Source organism: Coturnix japonica, chromosome 8 (genome assembly GCF_054131305.1).
Source record: "Coturnix japonica strain WE chromosome 8, WE-NBRP24, whole genome shotgun sequence".
Taxonomy (NCBI): domain Eukaryota; kingdom Metazoa; phylum Chordata; class Aves; order Galliformes; family Phasianidae; genus Coturnix; species Coturnix japonica.
Window position 1 is genome coordinate 22,954,189 of NC_140670.1, and position 18,789 is coordinate 22,972,977.

General features: G+C 38.9%; 1 protein-coding gene across 5 annotated transcripts in view; it reads left to right on the forward strand.

Moving 5' to 3' along the window:
* The window catches only part of SLK (STE20 like kinase), a 43,688-nt gene that overhangs the window by 17,995 nt on the left and 6,904 nt on the right, over window positions 1–18,789 (forward strand). The window contains exons 1-15 of one of the 5 annotated variants that reach the window (XM_032445342.2): window positions 149–309; window positions 1,694–1,742; window positions 2,431–2,580; window positions 4,331–4,403; window positions 4,616–4,810; window positions 5,409–5,490; window positions 6,451–6,579; window positions 8,301–9,731; window positions 11,074–11,204; window positions 11,445–11,568; window positions 11,777–11,956; window positions 13,526–13,618; window positions 17,058–17,187; window positions 17,379–17,503; window positions 18,461–18,649. In XM_032445342.2, the coding sequence (XP_032301233.2) occupies window positions 1,736–1,742; window positions 2,431–2,580; window positions 4,331–4,403; window positions 4,616–4,810; window positions 5,409–5,490; window positions 6,451–6,579; window positions 8,301–9,731; window positions 11,074–11,204; window positions 11,445–11,568; window positions 11,777–11,956; window positions 13,526–13,618; window positions 17,058–17,187; window positions 17,379–17,503; window positions 18,461–18,649 (3,039 nt within the window). In that variant the 5' untranslated portion in view covers window positions 149–309; window positions 1,694–1,735. Of the gene's footprint in view, window positions 1–148; window positions 310–1,693; window positions 1,743–2,430; window positions 2,581–4,330; window positions 4,404–4,615; window positions 4,811–5,408; window positions 5,491–6,450; window positions 6,580–8,300; window positions 9,732–11,073; window positions 11,205–11,444; window positions 11,569–11,776; window positions 11,957–13,525; window positions 13,619–17,057; window positions 17,188–17,378; window positions 17,504–18,460; window positions 18,650–18,789 lie in introns of those variants that run through there. The other 4 variants (XM_015867035.3, XM_015867036.3, XM_015867037.3 and 1 more) reach the window with 4 other exon arrangements.

An 18,789-nucleotide genomic window follows, 5' to 3' on the forward strand; every position in this document is an offset into this window, starting at 1 on the left:
GAATGGATCGATGCAATATTTTAAGTGCTTTGGGGATTATACTAAGAACACGTGTCTCCTTATAAGGAGTTTGTAATCCTAAAAGATACCCTAAAAGAAATGTAAAACTCCACGGAAATTTTCTTTTAACTGTGCTTTTTCTTTTAAGCATGGAAACAATTGAATTGTAATACCATGTTTCCTGATGATTCTGATTAACTCTGTGAAGAGTTTGTGTAACCCAAATGTGGAGTAGAGTGATATTGTGTCATACAGTGGAGTAATGGAATGGAACAATTGGAATTATGAACAAATTTCCACTCAGAGAAGGTGAGCATGAAAGCAACTCTACATAGAAGCAGAATGGCAAACTGAGTTAAAACAGGCTTACTGGCAGATTAAGGTCAGAAGGGAAATGAACAGTTGTAAAATGAAATGATACATCTGTAATCACAGAGAAGATAGAGATGTGAAAGTGAGAGAGAGGGAAGGCTCAGAGTGGTTTGCTCACCACTCTGATGTGGTACATAAATGGAAGTTAGTGGAGGGGGAAAAGAGAAAACAAAGGAGATTGGAACATGAAGAGTATGGTTTTGCTTTCCAGCTTTAGAAACACCATTTCTGTACCGAAGGGACCTTTGTCAGATTGTCAGACAAAACTTAAGATTGTACAGAGAAGAATTATTCATATAGAATTTCCTACTCTTCAGTTACTTGGCAGAAGGTGTTCAGAAGCACTAAGTGAGAGAATGGTGTGAAGAACTCAGAGAGTTACATTACATAGTACGTGTGTTAGTGGCATATTAATTCAAACAGTAATTTTAGGTGGTCACAAGTGGTAAGAGAGTTATTGTGTAAGCTGTAATTTGAAGTTTCTTACTCTCTGAGCAGTTACACTCTGATTCTAAAAGCACTCTAAAGCAAAAGACTTCCCAGAGCTTCATTTGATTTCTGACCAAAATACTCCTCAGAATGAAAACTACAGTTTAATGTTCAGAGTTCAAATTAAGAATGAAAAACACCCAGTGAAGGTTGGGGTGGCACTTCTGGATGGCCTCTCCTCACGTCCCTGCTCTCCTCATTCCCTTTGTCTGCCCTTTTTCTCCCTTGTTTATGTTCTTTCTGTCCTACTTGTCAGCAGAGTTTGTGCCCCCGAGCAGTGGCAGTGCAGCTGATTTCTGTTTCACACATAAGCTGAGAACTGACGGTTGAGTTGCTGTGGGATTGTTAGATTCTGGGATAAAAGTGTTGGTGTGTTATAGAGAACAATGAAAATGGAGGAAAATTGAAATTATTCATTTTTCCATCATTTTAAAGATTATTCGTTCATATTTTTATCTCTTCTACTTGGACCATTCAATCAGAGATTATCGTATAAAAGTGCAGTACAATAGCTAAGAGATGAGTACACAGAGATCATTGTAAATCACGCTACTGGTGGGATTCAAGCTGACCTTAATACTTTGTACTGTGGAATTTTATCTTTGGATTAACACTCTGAGGATCTCCAAGCATTTTTCAAATAATTTATGTCTGTTTCACAGCCCTGCTGTTTGCTTGTTAGTGGTATCAATACCTTGTAGAGGTTGGTGCAAACATCTTCAAGGTCAAATAGTCTGAAGCTGTAGTCTCCCAGTAATGCTCCCTTAATCAAAGGTTCAGCCCAGCAGAACTACTTAATTTGTAATTGATGTATTCTTTTGTTTGTATACAGATCCTGATCGAATTTTGTGCAGGTGGAGCAGTAGATGCAGTAATGTTGGGTAAATAAGTTGTTTCCAATATTTAATTTCTTAACATCTTTACACTGATAAAATATTTTAAACACAGATTGTTTTGAAATACAAATGTACGTGTAATAGGTGTGGTACGTGTGTTGAATGTTGGGGTCCTTAAGAAAGTATTTACAACAGTATCTGTGGATATGATGAGTTTTCTCTCATTTTTAAAGTGTTTATTTATTCTCAAAACCCGTTTTAATGTCTCGATCCTTGAAGTGAATGTAATGAGCTGTTTTCATACCCCCATGGAGCTCTCCTTTTGTTTTAACGTGCTCTATACTGATCCTTTTTCAGGATCCCGCTCTTCCCCTTCTCCAGTCATCCTCCCATTTACATTGTGATAACTTTTTATTGTGAATCAGTCTTATACTCCTCCAATTAGTGCATGCTAATACCAGTAAGTAAGGGATCTGTTTAACAACATTTATGTCTATCACAGACCAGGTACCCAATCTCTGCACTCTGTGGTTTTTTCATTGTTCAGATAGGTGAAACTTTTGTTTCACTGAAATAATGGGAAATGTATGTGTTAACCCAAATGGAGCAATATTAAGTTCTGAATCTGACATATTGATGGGGGTTTTTTAAATCATATATAGTGTTTGCTATGAACAAATAACATAAAAATGCAAAAACTGTGTGTGCTTATTTCTGCCTTCTTCTCTTTCAGAGCTGGAAAGGCCATTAACGGAGCCGCAGATCAAAGTGGTGTGCAGGCAGACACTGGAAGCGTTGAACTACTTGCATGAAAATAAGATCATCCACAGAGATCTAAAAGCTGGCAATATTCTTTTCACATTGGATGGAGACATTAAACTGGGTGAGCGCATTACATGCAAAACTTCCCTAGAATGCAGCATGCTTAATTATACATTAATTTACCTTACTGTGGTAACTTCCTTTTTGTAGTTTTAGGTTTTGAAAACAAACATTCTTTGCCATGACTGAGGAGGGGGACCTGGTACTGCTTTCTGTTATTTTTACTTATACCAAGAGAATAAATTTAACTACCTCAGTTTTTCCAGTCCAAAAAAAAGATAGGAGTTGTCTGGATCCGTTAGATTCAGGGCTTCACACAGGCAGATGGGTATAAGCTATTAAGATGACGGCTAATTAAGAACCTTCCTGGCCAGATTATTGGTTCGTGTAGCTGTGCTTTTGCATGGATTTCCTTGTACAAAGTTAATCTTTGTAACTATAGCATGGAATGATTTCCTTGCATAAGGTTATTATTTGTAGCTCTAATATTTAACACGTGCCTCTCTCTTCATCCACAAATGTTGATCTTTTGCTTTTTCTTGGAAGCCTGAAGACTTTAGTCATGTACTCATTCTCATGGGGCACGTTTATAAATATAATGGAATCACCCCCTTAATTTCTAAGTATTACTGTATAAGGGAAAATAAAAATCATAGTAAGCCTCATGGTGAGGGAGACATGAATTTGCTTCTGTTCTTTTTAATTATAAGCTGGTTCTTCCTCATATGGACTGTAACTATTTTAAGCTTTTGTCAAACTTGGCTGTAACACAGCTCTGTGCAGGCTGTCAAGATACTACTTCACAGTTCAGACCAGAGAGAGTTTTCCCACTTATATACATTTAGTGATGTATTCAGGCTCGCTAATTAACATACATATAAGGCATTTTAAACCTTTTTCAAATCTGTTTTACTTCCCTCTTCCGAGGTGTACAGCATCCCTTGAAAAATTGTTTTAGCTCTTTTAAGTTCTCTGTACTTGTTTCATGTACACACAGAAGTGGATCATTCTTTGCTTTATAAATACTTGAATGGGAAATGATTCTTCCTATTCCATGTGTGCTTTACTATTTCAGTATCTGTCGTCCCCTCAGTGTTTCAGGCTTTGCATTTGACCAAATAGCTCCCTTAATCCTTTTTTCTCCCCCTCACAGAGGAAAATTGGGCTTCTCAAGCATTGAGCCCATCGACTCAATTGGTACCGATTAAGGACAGCAGCATATGGCTATTTTGTTCCTTTTCTATAATCTCTGTATTTTCATTAAGGAAAGTCCCACCCATAATAAGCCTAACATTTAGATTTAAGTGTCATCTCCTTTTTTTTTTTTCCCTGTAGAACACAGTGCTTTAAAGACAAATGACACAGAGGAAAAAGTGAAACATAAAGCCTCACTTTTGGAGAATTTAAATACCGAAAACAAAAATTGAATGATGATTTGAATTAATAAGATAAATAATAAGCTGTATCTGAGCATTACAGCCTTCCTACACTAAAGTCATTTTCTAATTAAAATAACTTAATCTACTTATTCCTGTTGCAAATACATACCTCTGTCTTGTCACACACAGCTCAACGTTGGCATTACTTTTTTTAGCAGCAGAGTTGCTCAGTATCTTTTACTAGAAATACTATGAAACCCTAATGCCTGAGTAGGCAGCTATCAGAATGCAAATCCTTCTATTTCACTTGAATTTTTAATGCAGCAGAATGCCTGCTTTGGAATATAAAACATCTGAAAAACAGCCATAAGATATAAAAATACAATGTGTTTTCTACCTTCAAGTTAACAGTATTTTCTCATTCACTTAAAGCGGATTTTGGAGTATCAGCTAAAAACACAAGAACCATACAAAGAAGGGATTCTTTTATCGGCACACCGTATTGGTAAGTGCACTGTTCTGCTGCATTTGCGTTAGAACCAATATCCTGACATTACCTTTGTTAATACTGCAATGCTGTAAGCTTGAGAAAGCATAAATATTTCAAGAGTAGAATGTGCTTCTTAAAAATGCTGCAATAAATTCAGATTGTTTAGAACCTTTTCCATAAGACCAGAGTGCATTTTCTAACCTGGTACTTCATTCCTCTGTTTGCAGGATGGCTCCAGAAGTAGTAATGTGTGAGACATCTAAAGACAGGCCTTACGATTATAAGGCTGACATTTGGTCTCTTGGCATTACTTTAATTGAAATGGCTCAAATAGAGCCACCTCACCATGAATTGAATCCAATGCGAGTGCTCCTGAAAATAGCAAAATCTGATCCACCTACATTAGCACAGCCTTCAAAATGGTTTGTATTTCATTGATAACTTTCCCATCCTCGTTTGTAGAATTTGACCATAAGGCAATGTGTGACTTAACTTCTGTTCAGAGGCACAGCATTGCTGAACTTAATGGTCTTGGTTTTATGCATAAAGCCAGGTATGTTTTCTATATATACTCTGATATAGCAGAGACTGTGGTGTTTTTGTTGTAGTTCAGTATAGAAGTCTTAATACTGAAATATTACAGAATTTGAGGGCTTTCCAGGTTTTGCATTAAAATATATTATCTCAACACTGGGAAACAAGAGTGTTAAGTATTTTTACACCAAGAAGACATAAAAAAGCTGTTATCTACTCGATCACTGTGATATCCTTGTGAGATTCAGTTAATGGTATAGCAGATGGGCTGTACTGTAAATTCTGAGCCAAAAGTAAACTCTTCTATAAATAGAAGAATGTATTAAAGATGACATGAGTCACGTTGGTCTTTCTATCCAGTCGTTATCTTTGCCTAAATCAGTAGAAGGACCTGAAGTTGTAGCTTCATAGATGCATATGAAAGCAAAAAAGACCAACTCATGTCAAGACTAAAGAAAAGACTCTGCTGGTTTGCTTTGTGTGCAGGTCATCGGATTTTAAAGACTTTCTGAAGAAATGTTTGGAAAAGAATGTCGATGCAAGGTGGAGTGCAACCCAACTCCTACAGGTATGAGGAATTCAATCTTCAGAACTGTTTTCTATTCTATTAAAAGTAACTATTTGAATACCTTGAGGTGGTTTGTACACGATGCTCTTAATGTTGTTGGAAGATCTTTCTGCAGTAGAAACTGACAAATAATACAAGGTGCAGATCAGACTCTTTGTTTACATGTTTTGATGAGCTGTCATTAATTATTTTGCACAAGTAGTTAAATTATACTTTGATGCTTGTAGTGGGTGGAGCTCATCCTTACGTAAGGAGACAATTGCTGACGGGTGTTCTCAAAGCTTTAGTGCTCGGCTGCCTCCTATAATGCTGTCACTGCAGAACAGCTAAACAGAAGTAGATGTGACCAGGTGCACTGGACTCTATTTAACGTCAGCACACATTTACTTTATCCGGAATACATCTGACATGTTGAATAGGTTTAAGCAGAAGGGCCAATCAGAGAAAGAAGATTAAGGTGGTAGGAGCAGGAGGAGAGCGTGTATCTGCTTTCCCTTAAAGAAAAATGCAGAATTCTTTGTTCTTGTTAGGAAAAAACATTACAAAGAAAAAAGACACTTTTTTTTTCTAGAGAGAATATTTCTAGATAAAACTTCCCAGGAAATAGTTTTACTGTGGAACTGAAAAGGAATGAAAACCATTTCCAGGAAAAATAACCTTTTAAAAAATCTTTCTACTTTTATTCTTTGGACTATGACAAAGGTTAGTAGAAATGAATAACGTGCGTTTTAATCGTATTTGTTAGACTTCTTGCACAGTCTGTTTGATTGCAAATGTTTTGAATTTAAAACTTGAGCAGAAAGAGGTGAAACAGTTACAATTAATGTTAAAATGAGTTTGAGAGTTTGAGAGAATCCAGGCAATGTTTCTTGGAAGCTGATATTTCTTTTAAGATATGTTTTTCCAGTTGTGTGCAGTGAGGTTTGCCCTTAATGATGTGCTTTTCTTTATTTTCACAAGCATCCATTTGTTACTGTTACTTCCAATAAACCGATAAGAGAATTGATTGCAGAAGCTAAGGCAGAAGTTACAGAAGAAGTGGAAGACGGTAAAGATGAGGATGAAGAAGAGGAAACAGACAATTCTCTGGTCAGTTTGAAATTCAGTTGTTAAAATGAGCAAATAATTTCAATCACAATTTTCTATAGATTTCTCATTTTTTCTGGTATTTCACCCAACTTTCACTTCAAGTTATCTGAGCATTACAGCATAAACATATGATAACCGTATTATAAATAGTTGGTGCTTTCAAAATTAGCCTGCTCTTAAACTCATTAAGAGCTAATAATGAAGTCCATTGTCTTCATTTGTTTTCACATGTATATGCAGTGTAGAATGTTTATGTATAAAAGGTTTAAGTCTAAATGACTAGATGAATAAAAACATATTTGTGTATTTCATTATGCTTAAACCAAGAAGGAAAGTGTGAGAGTGTTATACAGCAGACTAGGTGTGACTGTCAAAAGAACATAATCCAGAGTCAGGAAAACAAATTTTACGTAGAGGAGATTGTATTTATGACTTTAAAAATGTTTAAGAGTCCCACAGCAGGGACTCTTTGGTTGGAGGGCAAAGCCCTGATGTTCAGTTATGTGGTTAGGCTGCAGTGTATGTGTAGTTGTCTCTCTGGCATAACTCAAGCACAGTCAGTGACTGGTACTGCTTGTGGCTGCTATTACCAACACAAGAAGCACACCTCAATTTTTCTCCTCATACCTCACTGAACCATTTGTGTTCCCTGGCTTCTGTACTGCTTTCCACCCCAAGCAGATCTCCACAAGTGTGTGTTCTCACTGGATTTCTCTGGGACTCATTCTCAGTCCCCGACAGCATCACCCACCATTTCCATCAGCTGATTAGCAGCTAAGTTATCAATCTCCGGGTGAGTTGGGGGTGAAGGTCACCCCACAACTCCATTGAGTTGCACAGTAACTTAAGCAATTGTGCCTCGGTGCTGTGAACTGCTGGGGGTGATTCCTGTCCCAGCGTAGGGAGCTGTGATGTAGATACATTTACTGTTCTGCATTTCTTTTAAAAACTGCTTGGAGAACACAAAGCTTCTGGAATAACACAAACAGAAACGTCTATTACATGCACTTTCAGATTAAAAGTCTGTTTCCTACCTGCTTAGGGAAGCCTTCAGGTGTAGGATACATGTGATTGTAGCCACGCTTGGTACAATAGCTAATCTAGTATGTTCCCACTGGCAAATCAAAAGCCTGATCTGCAAATTACAGGGTTCTGGCAGTAAGTACAGCCAGAGGTACCGTAATCACCTGGAACACTGGAAGAGCAATTATGGTTAAAATGATTCTTCACTGGTATATTCTTTTTTACATCTGTATGTAATCTGATAATCATTCAGATTTCAGCAACAGCAGTTTCTACAGTTATGTAACTGTTTCTATTCCAGTTCAGTATTACTACTTTGCTGCGCTGGAAGTTTTCACCATTTTAATGGAGCTTCACAGTGATTTAAAAGAAAAGTTTCTATCGAAGAACAAAAGGAGAGATTTGATGAAGCTGAAGGGGTTCTTAGTATTGAATTCTATCAGTTCTAATTGCTAGAACTATACAATTCTATCAGTACTAATTAAAATCGCATTAATCCTTCCTATTGAACTGACACAAAGACACGTTTTTCCAATCTGGATGTAGATGGGACTACCAGGGAAAATAAACTAATACAATAAGGAGCAATGGGGTTGCATAAAGACTCCTGAGGATTCTGTGGAATGCCTGTCACTGCCTGACCGTGCTTTAAGTAAATCTGAAAGTGATTAAATATTTGTCTTTCTTTAATTTTTCAGCAGCTACCTGCAGACAAGCGTGCATCTTCTGACCTTAGCATTGCCAGCTCTGAAGAGGATAAGCTTTCACAGAATGCCTCTGTTCTGGAATCTCTTTCTGAGAAAACAGAAAGTAATGCAATTGAGGAGAAAAGCAACGCCATCTTTCCAGATGATAAAACAATTGAAGATGACTCTCAGGACATTAAAATTAGGAAAACAGCTGAAAGCATACCTGATGGTGTTGGCGGTGATATCAAAGTGCAGAATGGTTCTGTGCCGACAGGTGAAGTTGAACAAGGCAAAATATTGCTAATTGAAAAGAATACAGAAAGGCTGGAAGAAACAGCTGAAGACACAGAACCTCAGAAAGGAAGGAAAGAACTTAATGCTGTAACAAAATCAGAAATAAAGGATGAACACAACTTAAAAACAGAGGAAGAAAATGCCATAGGAAATGCCATAGGAAATGAACAAAGAGAGGAAGATGAACTGCAAGTTGTACCTAGAGTTGATGATGGTGTGGAAACTGGAGAAGCTGTTTCTGGGGAAACAGGTGAAAAAGAAGAGGAAATCAGAACAGATCTCTCAGAGAGTGAGAATGAAAAGGTCAGTGCAGAAAATATCATAGAGCAAAAGGAAGATGAAGAGGAAGCTCAAAAAGAGGCAATAATAGACGTCACTACAGACACTGTGCCTAGTGCTGAGGATAAAGTGTCAGATGAAGAAAAGGAACTCATAAAGCATGGAATTGAAAACATTAAGGAGATAGGTGGTATTGCTGAAACACAGATCAGCGATGGGGATAAAATACCTGAGACGTCGGATAAGCCAGTGGAAAGTCAGGCTAAGCAGGTCCTTGAGATAATCAGCTCTGAAGAAACTCCATCAGAAAGCCAAGATAAAGAGATCAAAGTAGAGAAGAAGCTGGCAGAAAGTGAAAATGAGAATATCTGTAAAATAAGTAGCACGGAGGAAATGGAGAGCAAAGACTCTGGAGAAGATGACATAGGCCAGAAGGCAATACAGGACAAACCTGAGGGTATTTCTAATAAAATGGTGGATGAACAGACTGAGATGGACCAGAATCCAGAACGCAGAGCTGAGAATATCCAGGAAAACAATATTCAAACAGAAAAAGAGCAACCAGAAGTTTCTCCTGATGAAGTAATGAAGAATAAGCTTCAAGGCGCTACCGATGAACAAGCTGATGATTCTGAACTCACGCCAGTCCCCAGTATTAGTATTAGCACTGAAGAAAGTAATGAAAAGGTCAAAATGGATAATCAAGACAGTACTGAAATGTTACAGCAGCTGGAATCTGAGAACCTGAAGGAAAATGATGCAGATTCAGGCACAGGTTCTACAGCTGATAACAGCAGCATTGATTTGAACTTGTCAATTTCTAGTTTCCTTAGTAAAAACAAGGAGACAGGATCAATATCTTTACAGGTAAGTACAAGCAATAACATTTTTAATATAAAATCCCACATGAGTCCTATACAAATGCAATACTAAAGCCATCTCCAAGTTTGACATTTGTAAGTAAGAAAACAGACTGAAAAATGTGTATGACTGTGTAGAGTATAGGAACGTGTGTGAATGGGGATGTTTTGCATTGTGCATTCAGTACTTGTCTGGGTTTTATGCAGCCAAGCAAGTAGCTGCAGAATTGCTGATTATCTTAGTTTGTTTCATGGTTATATTCTAATACAGTAAAGTATATATAACAAAGTTTAACTATTAAACACAAAGTTTTGTGCACAGTTGTAGTTCAGAGCTAATATTCAAGAAGGGTGGTTTGGTGCCTTACCCTGCTCAGAATCCCTGCTTTACCAGGACAAATCTCTTTTGCTGCCTGAATCTCCCGTTGAATTCCTGTCACTGTCATCTTATGTTTATGTTTAGATTTAAAAGATCTAAGGCAGACTGTCTCGAGTTTGTGTATGCCAGACACTACTCCTTTGTGCTGTACTGCAGCAGTAACGCTGGGATGAATGAGCTTATTTGGATAAAGCACATTCCTGAATATGAACTTCACTTTTATCTTTATACTGATATGATTGTTGCCACACTAAGATAGTAACTGTGTAGGAAAAAAAACACAAGAACAAACAAACAAAGGATGACTTGAAATAGCTGCGCTATCGTGACTTCAATGTATTTGTGGTAGCCTTAACACAATGGAGGCAAAGTTTCAGCTGGGGTCTCTTGTCCAGTAATAAAACAAAAGCTGCTCTGAGAAGTGGGAATTACTCCCATTCTGTCAGCAAGGTCATCATCATGTGAGTATTGGCTGCTGTCATGTAAGAATTAAAATCAAAAGCAACCAAAATTACAGCGCGTTGGTAGTTAAATTCATTTCCATAGCACGGTTGAGCAGATGAGTTAAACATCGCTGGCTTTCAGCACTGATTTTTCCCAATTAGGCACCTTTATTGCTGGCTGGGGAAAATTATAGGCAAAAGCAGTCAGTAATTGCGACTCTTCAGCTCTTGAAAATCAAACTGAGTCTGTTTTGGTCAGGGCTCACCAGTTGTTTTTCCTCTGAATGGCAATTTGGATGACCAATAATCAGTTTTCCTTTGAGTAAAGAATGTTTTATCTCATGACAATTTTTCAAGTTCCCAGTGAGTAAATTAGGTACTTGATAAGGAGATGCCCTGATTGCTGTGCAGTACATCTCCATACAGGCACTTCAGTAATTTAATATTAAGATAATTTAAACCAAGGAAGAAAAAAGGAAGAGTGAACACAGCTTGAATACAGACCCATTTCCCTATGCTTCATTCAGGAGACCAGGAGACAGAAGAAAACTTTAAAGAAAACTCGGAAGTTTGTTGTTGACGGAGTAGAAGTGAGTGTAACCACATCCAAAATAGTGACCGAAAATGACTCCAAGAGTGAAGAAATGAGATTTCTGCGGTAAGCTTTTCCAAAAGGAAATTTGGCAAGAGATTCCGATGTCTTGAACACAGCGGTTGGTTTTGGTCATATTTGGGGACTAAGTTGTTGGGGTTTTTTTCTGTCCATAGAAATAAATGCAAACAGTTTCCCAGTGAGAGGATCCAAACTAGCTTTACTGGATCTAAGCAGCCAGTGCTTTCTCTTTCGTAATTTTCTTTTGTTCTCCCATCAATATGAATTGCTCCTTTTTATTTGTAGGCGTCAGGAGCTGAGAGAGCTGAGGCTTCTTCAGAAAGAGGAGCAGAGAGCTCAGCAGCAGCTCAGCAACAAGCTCCTGCAGCAGCGGGAGCAGATGTACAGGCGTTTTGAGCAGGAGATGACAGTGAGTATTTGAATTTTGGTGCCCTTACAGTGTGCCATCGTGACGGAGTTGGCAGAATGCTAGTAGCAACAATACAGGCGTTTCCTTCTGTGATGGCTGTGGTTCAGTTTTCATTCTTGCTTATAACAGTTATGTTTCTGCATTATGCGGCACGTAGCTTGTATGCTAAAACCTGCCTGCCAGCTGTGCTTTTCTGTTTTCTTAATAGGGTAAGAAGCGGCAATACGACCAGGAAATAGAGAACCTGGAGAAGCAGCAGAAGCAGACAATAGAGCGCTTAGAGCAGGAGCACACGAATCGGTTACGGGATGAAGCGAAGCGCATCAAAGCTGAGCAGGAAAAAGAGCTGTCCAAATTCCAGAACATGCTGAAGAACAAGAAGAAGGAGGTAAGAGGTTGAGTTTAGGTCTCCCCAAGCCCTGTGTGCTGTTATCTGAAGTGTCAGTTTTGTTGGTTTTGTTCTTTACCTCCAAAAGGAGAGCTAAGAGAAAATCTGATGGCCTAAAATATTGTCCAGTTAATAACAGCATTTAGTAGTGCTAAGGCAAAGTGAGTAACCTTTGACACAGACACCTTATGCTGTTAATTCATTTAGATTTGAATAAGAGTAGTGTAACTCTGTGTGTTTAGCATCCTAAAAGTTGCTTTATTTCACTCTTGAATCAGTTTTGTTGTGCTTGTTTGTACGTAAATGTCTCCAGTCTTTGCTCTTAGACTTCCAGAGAGTTCTTTAAAAAGAACCCTGTACTGTCCATGCTTTTGCATAGAATGATCCCGTAGTATAAAAGTGTATAGAAAAAAAATGTTGCGCTCAGTGTGAACTGTATGCTCATAAATAACCATTTTCTTCTTTTTGTGGAACCTCTTGCATTTTTGAGTCTCCTTCTGTTTTCTGGTGATTGGGTCCTACATGGGAAAGCGGGAAGGACGTTAAATATTGCTCTGAGCTAAAAGCAGTTCTTTCACGGAAACAGGAATAGCATGTGGTGATTTGGACTCTTTTCTGATGATGCTTCCAGCATTAAACAAACAGACATTTGTTTCTGGCTGTAGGGCTTTGTATTTGCAGCTTAAGAGGGCGAACTAAAGTCTGAAGGAAAATGCAGCTGGTGCTCTAAGCTACCCGTGCTTTATTGAGGTGTGTGCAGTGTTCATTTTTGGAATTCTTCAAAGTTTCTTTTAAAAACAAACAAACAAAACCCACAACAAAATGACTATCAGAAAACTAAGAGATTCAGGTGCACATCAGCCTGATTAGCCAGGTTGTATTTGGAAGATTTCTTCTATTCCGATCTCATTCGTCTCAAACTGAAACAAATGTTCCACTCCAGCACGTAGAATGAAAACTTCCTTAAAAACAATAAGTCGTTGGTATTTCTCGCTTTTAAATTCTTCTGAACATTTACAACCATTTAATATTTTTTCTGTGATTGTTTTTAAGACTTGCCCTGCATAGATGTTGTCTATGTTTGTGACGCTTAACAAGAGCATCTTATACATTCATATTTAATATAGTTTCAGCAATGGCTCTTTTTACTGAGGATTTATTTAAGCTTCCAACAGTTTTTCACAGCCTTACTGTGAAGTAATCATACTCTGCAGTCCCTTTTAGAGTAGTGCTTCAAGAAAATACCACTTTTACAAGTGGTGGTTTTCTCAGCTATCGCCTATTGTAGCTGCTGCATGAAAAAGCAAGCGACTGCCATTTCTGAGAGCACTGGATAGCATTTGCATGCAAAAAGAAGCTGGTAAATATCTCCTTCTTGTGCTGGCATACCTCAAGCATGCATTTCTCTGTCTCTTTTCACTAAGCTCCTTTCACTAAACTAACATCCCTACCACTGAAGTATTGCTTTCCAGTATACCTCTAGTGCTTGATCTGCATGTCCTACGTTCATAATGCTTGCTGTGGAGAATGTTCTTTTCGCCACCTTCTGCATGCTTATATACACTGTAGGTTTTTTGTGAAGTGGAGAAAGCACCAAAAGAGCTGAGAAAAGAGCTCCTGAAACGCAGGAAAGAGGAGCTTTCACAAAGCCAGCATGCTCAGGTAACAGCGGCAGCTTCAAGCTACTAAAATACAAAAGGCAGCAGTATTCACACAGCTCCATGATTTCACTTGTTGTTGTTGAATGAATATGAAACTTAACTCAGACTAACTCTATGTGTGCTCTTTCTTCAAATACTCCCTTTCACTTCTTATACAGTACAGGTAGAAATGCAGGAGCAGTGAGTTCCAGGTTTGTGCTGTTAAGCTTAACGTTATGTATAGTGTGCCAAAAAACTGTATTTTACTATGACAAGTTCCACTGCAGTGCTTTTATGAGCTGAGTACCCGAAGTCCATCAAATTGTTAAAGTTTGAGTCAGAAGTTATTTTTTGAGTAATATAATCACAGAGGTGGAAAATACATTGAATCTGTAAGCACAAGGCGTCATTCCTAGCAGCACAACAGATTATCACAGAATCAGGGATGGTTGGGATAAAGGGGACCTTAAGGGCTGTCCAGTTCCAGCCCCTGCTGTGAGCTGGGTGCCCCCACCAGATCAGGGCCTGGAGTGCCATCTAACCCAACCTTGGGCTGCTCCAGCAATGGGGAACCCACCGCTCTCTGGGTGGCAGAGCCAGCGCCTCACCTCCCTGTGGGGAAGAACAGATTTGATCTAAATCTTCCCTTCTTTTGTTAGTCCTTGTGTCCATGCCCTTGTGAAAAGTCCCCTTCTTCTAAAAGATTAGGTCAAATGAATTTACGTAATGCCTAAACACAGATGAATGGAAACTAGGAGACGTCATAGCTTCATGCCTTCAGACTTTCTGCCTTTACATGAGCTGTCTGCTTTTGTGATGGCTGTAGCCTGTACAAGAGCAAATTTGCCCACAACGGAGTAGTTTTGGATCGAGTAACTTAGATTAAATGTTCATGTGAGTGACCTGGCAGAAAACAACAGCAATATTGTTTGATTACATGGCCTGCTCAGGAGGGGATTTCCCAGCATAGAATTTGATCGAGTTGCAGCGCTCTCCACGCTGGTGATTTGTGTCTCTGATGTTGTTAAGGAAACAATTCAGGAACTGAATGTTTGCAGTGTTTGTGAAGACTTTGTTTCCTTCGCTGGTTTCAGTTTGTTGAAGAAAGAGTTTTAAAGGTGGAAGATCCTTACTTGGAATGGTGCAGTAATAGACAAAGTGCAAATGTTCCACTTAAATATCCAGAAATTCTCTGTGCCTACTTTGTTCCATTCACCCTGAGGTTTTAAATGTTTATTATTGACACACTGCAGAGTCTCATTTCTTCTTTTCTTTAAGACCAGCACTATATTTCATTGTATTCTGACATAGGAAGTACATTGTGTCCCACAGGGCGTTGCTCAGGTTATGATTCAGTCTTTTCAGTTGTCTTCATGTACGCTTTTCAACGCACAAATGCAGGATGTAAGTCCCCGAATACAAACCAAGAAGTTTTATTTCCCTATATCATGTCCCAGATGTTTTCTCTTCTCTTTCTGCTCATATGTGCTGATCAGTTTCACTGCTGCCTCCAAACGAGTTAGCAGAAATGTGGATAACTACATTATCTATCTATCTATTCCTATATATATAAAAGGACAGCATCGCTAACTCTGGGCAGAGCGCTGAAGATTCTCACAAACGAGATACAGTAACGTTCTCGGCTGTTTGTTTGTTCAGCACATGTGAGAAACACTTGTGTGACTTGAATGCTGTGTGTGCAGTCAAATTATGGGTTGTGAAGATATTGGTTTAAGAACCTGGGCAGAACCAAGTGGTGATTTTAAAGAGGCAGACCTGCCTTTTGCACCATCCAGCATGTTCCTGAGTAAGGTCTACGATCTTTGTTGCATGGCTGCTTTCTGAGACTGCTGGTTTTACCTCAGTGCTAACACTTAGTGAGGGGTTTTTTCTGTGTGTGCTTTGGGGTTTTTTTTAATGTGTTGTAAGTAGATATGGAAGCAACGATGTTTCAATGATTGACAGTAAATCTCCAGCATAACTTTTCTTGGCTGTGACTACACTAGAGCAGCTGTCCCTCTGCACTTTCCAGATAAAAAGATTACTAGGAGATTAAACATGCTATTAATTATATGCCTGCTTGCTCAAAATAAACTTTTAGTTTTCTCCTTTTCCAACTAGGAAGGGAAACAGCAGTATTTTTCCATCAGCTCACATATTTGATTATTTGAATGCCTGATGTCATTCACACACCTGGCCTCCCAGTCTGTTTTGTACCCTCAGCCCCGATCCTTATTCCACCTCTGGTTTTCTGTTACCCATGTAAGCTTAACTCTGCTGCCCACTGAGAAACATGAAAAACTTGACTATTTTTCTGTAACGTTGCATGAAAATGAAGACCAAGATTCTCCTGGTCATAATATAAAGTATTTTTAATTAACATGCAGTTCTGCATGTTGCTGATGGCTCTTAGCAAGGTTCAGTAAAAAGAAAACAGATCGCTAGCTCAGGAGGCCCTTGCAGTGATCACCTGTGGTATTTTCAGCCTCACACCATCTCCCACTCAGCAGGCCATCTTTAACTTCACTGTGTGTAACAGCAAATGCTTCAGCTGCCTGTTTTGCCTCGGAAGGACACTGCCATTGTTGTGGTTTTTTTTTAACCTCTATGTCCTGTTAGAAATATCTGCATTAATGTCTTGCGGTGTGTGTGTGTGCGCATGCCTGTGTGCCAGTAGATGTAGTCTGAGGTTGGGTTTTCGTGATAGTTGCAAAGAAGAAATACAACGGTGTGCTCTTGTGATGTGGACGGGGACTCTTACTACTCTCAGTTCTCATGACGTGGTGCAGTGCCTAAGGTACCTTGGATAATGGAAGGTGCAAATGATATGCAGACTGCATCACACAGATGGCAAATCATTTGTGAGGAGCCAGGTCAGCTCTGGCATGCTGAGCTCAGTAGTGCTGCAGAGTGCAATTCCCACAGAAGCCATTGGGTGTCTTCTTTGCAGTCTCACAGGATCCCAAACCTCAGTCAGTATCTTTGCATTAATGAAGTGATGAACCACTTGAGGTTGAGACACAATTCTGAAACTAACACATAAATAACTCAGCTTTACCTAATAATCCAAAGCAAAAAAAATAATCATTGATGCTTCTGTTTTCTTGCATCCAAGAATCCATGACTGTTGATACAACTGAGATCAACTATGTATCGAGCATGCTTGTCTTTGCTACCTTTAAACTGCAGCTTTTTTAGAGGAGAGGCAGAATGAATTGTAGAGTATTGGTTAGTCTGCTGTCCTTGGTCTTATTTCTGAAAGTATTATTTAAATATTAAGTATTCTCTTGCCTTCTCTGCGTGTAGAAAATTCAACTGGTAGCTCTGTATCTGAGGCATGTTAGCTCAGATCTCTGTAGCTGAACTTGTTTTTGTGTATAGCTCATTCTGAGAGAACTGGGAATTTCATTGAAATGCCATGTAGCTGGAAGTACAGTATTTAATTCATTGCTTTCCACCAGGAGCAGGAGTTTGTGCAGAAGCAGCAACAAGAACTGGATGCATCTCTGAAGAAAATCATTCAGCAGCAAAAGACAGAACTAGCCACCATTGAACGAGATTGCCTCAACAGCAAACAGCAGCTCATGAGAGGTGAGGCTCTCCTTAAAGGCAGTTATTGTGCTGCATTTCAATAAAACACTGATATGGAACAGTACCAAAAACATGTGCTTAAGGAATAGCATCACTCTTAAAATGTGATTGTAGGCCACTTTTGAACATACACTTGCAGGTGGGTTAGAAAGGATTGTGCTGCACTTTCTGAACCTGCCTTCTCCCCTCAGCTCGTGAAGCTGCGATTTGGGAGCTGGAGGAACGACATCTACAAGAGAAACACCAACTCCTCAAACAGCAACTCAAGGATCAGTACTTCATGCAGAGGCATCAGCTGCTTAAGAGGCATGAAAAGGTCAGTGTTGACTTTGACACTTTCTGTTGTGTATAATCATCTCCTTTATGTATTTTAATCAGTCTCTGTGGTAGCTGTTTGCTTAAGGCGATACCCACGTGGGTATTGCTGCATAGATCCTGTACCTTCTGTTGGAATAAGGATAAACCATGATCTTGCTGCACTAACAGGGGTAAACTGAAGTATGAGGGGTCTTATTTTTACCATTTGATTCCTTTAAAAAAGAAATCCACAAAATGGCAACAAAACCACCGCCACCCTTTTGCTATTCTAAATAACAAATAGCGCTTGTGCCTAAAATTTAGTAGAGTTTTGGCTTGTGGTTAAATAAATCACTCACTAGTAAATCACCTTGGAATTCAATGAGCAGTACAAGAAACTAGATGAGCTTTGGGCAAGTACTGAAATCTACCTTTGTGTAGCTAAATCCTGTAAAAGCCCAGAAGGCAACACATTTTCTACGGGGCATTTAACTTTTTATTTTTTAATATAATATATAGTAAATAAAGGAATACAATTCTTGGAAACTTAACCCAATGAAGAGCAAGACAATAGGATTTCCTTGTTCATTAGATCAGAGTTGGCCTCCACTGAAAACTGACATGTATATACTTGGGCATTGGTATTTTAATCCCCATTATGGCTGCTGCTTTCATTTGGAAGTTCTGTTCCACTGAAGCTTCTCCTTGAATAGCACAGACACCTTGAAAATATAATTCAGGAGCTGAGCAACCATTGTAAAGTGTCTTTCTTAGAACATTAAAGAATTTTATATGGGCTGAGCATGATCCAGAGCTCTCCAGAATTCAAGGAAGACCTCATCTGCCCCTCTGGTATCACAAGGGCTGAGTCTCATTTCTCCTGAAAGAAAGACTCAGACAACATGTGCATTGATGAGATGTGAATGCTCTAATGTAAGAGGTATTCAGCAACATTTCCATGTGGTTAATGTTTTAGGAAACGGAACAAATGCAGAGATACAACCAACGCCTTATTGAAGAGTTAAAGAACAAGCAAACTCAGGAAAGAGCCAGGCTGCCTAAGATCCAGCGAAGTGAAGCAAAGACTCGAATGGCTATGTTTAAGAAAAGTTTAAGAATTAATTCATTAGCCTCTCCAGATCAAGATCGTGAAAAAATTAAGCAGGTAATTAATACAAATGATCTTAATGGTGTAAATGCTTGATGTGACATAAACACAAAAGTGATCATGGGACAGAACGCACTCTGTAAGTTCATAGATGGTACAAAACTAGGTTGATGTATGGATCTCTGCTGCCATTCAGT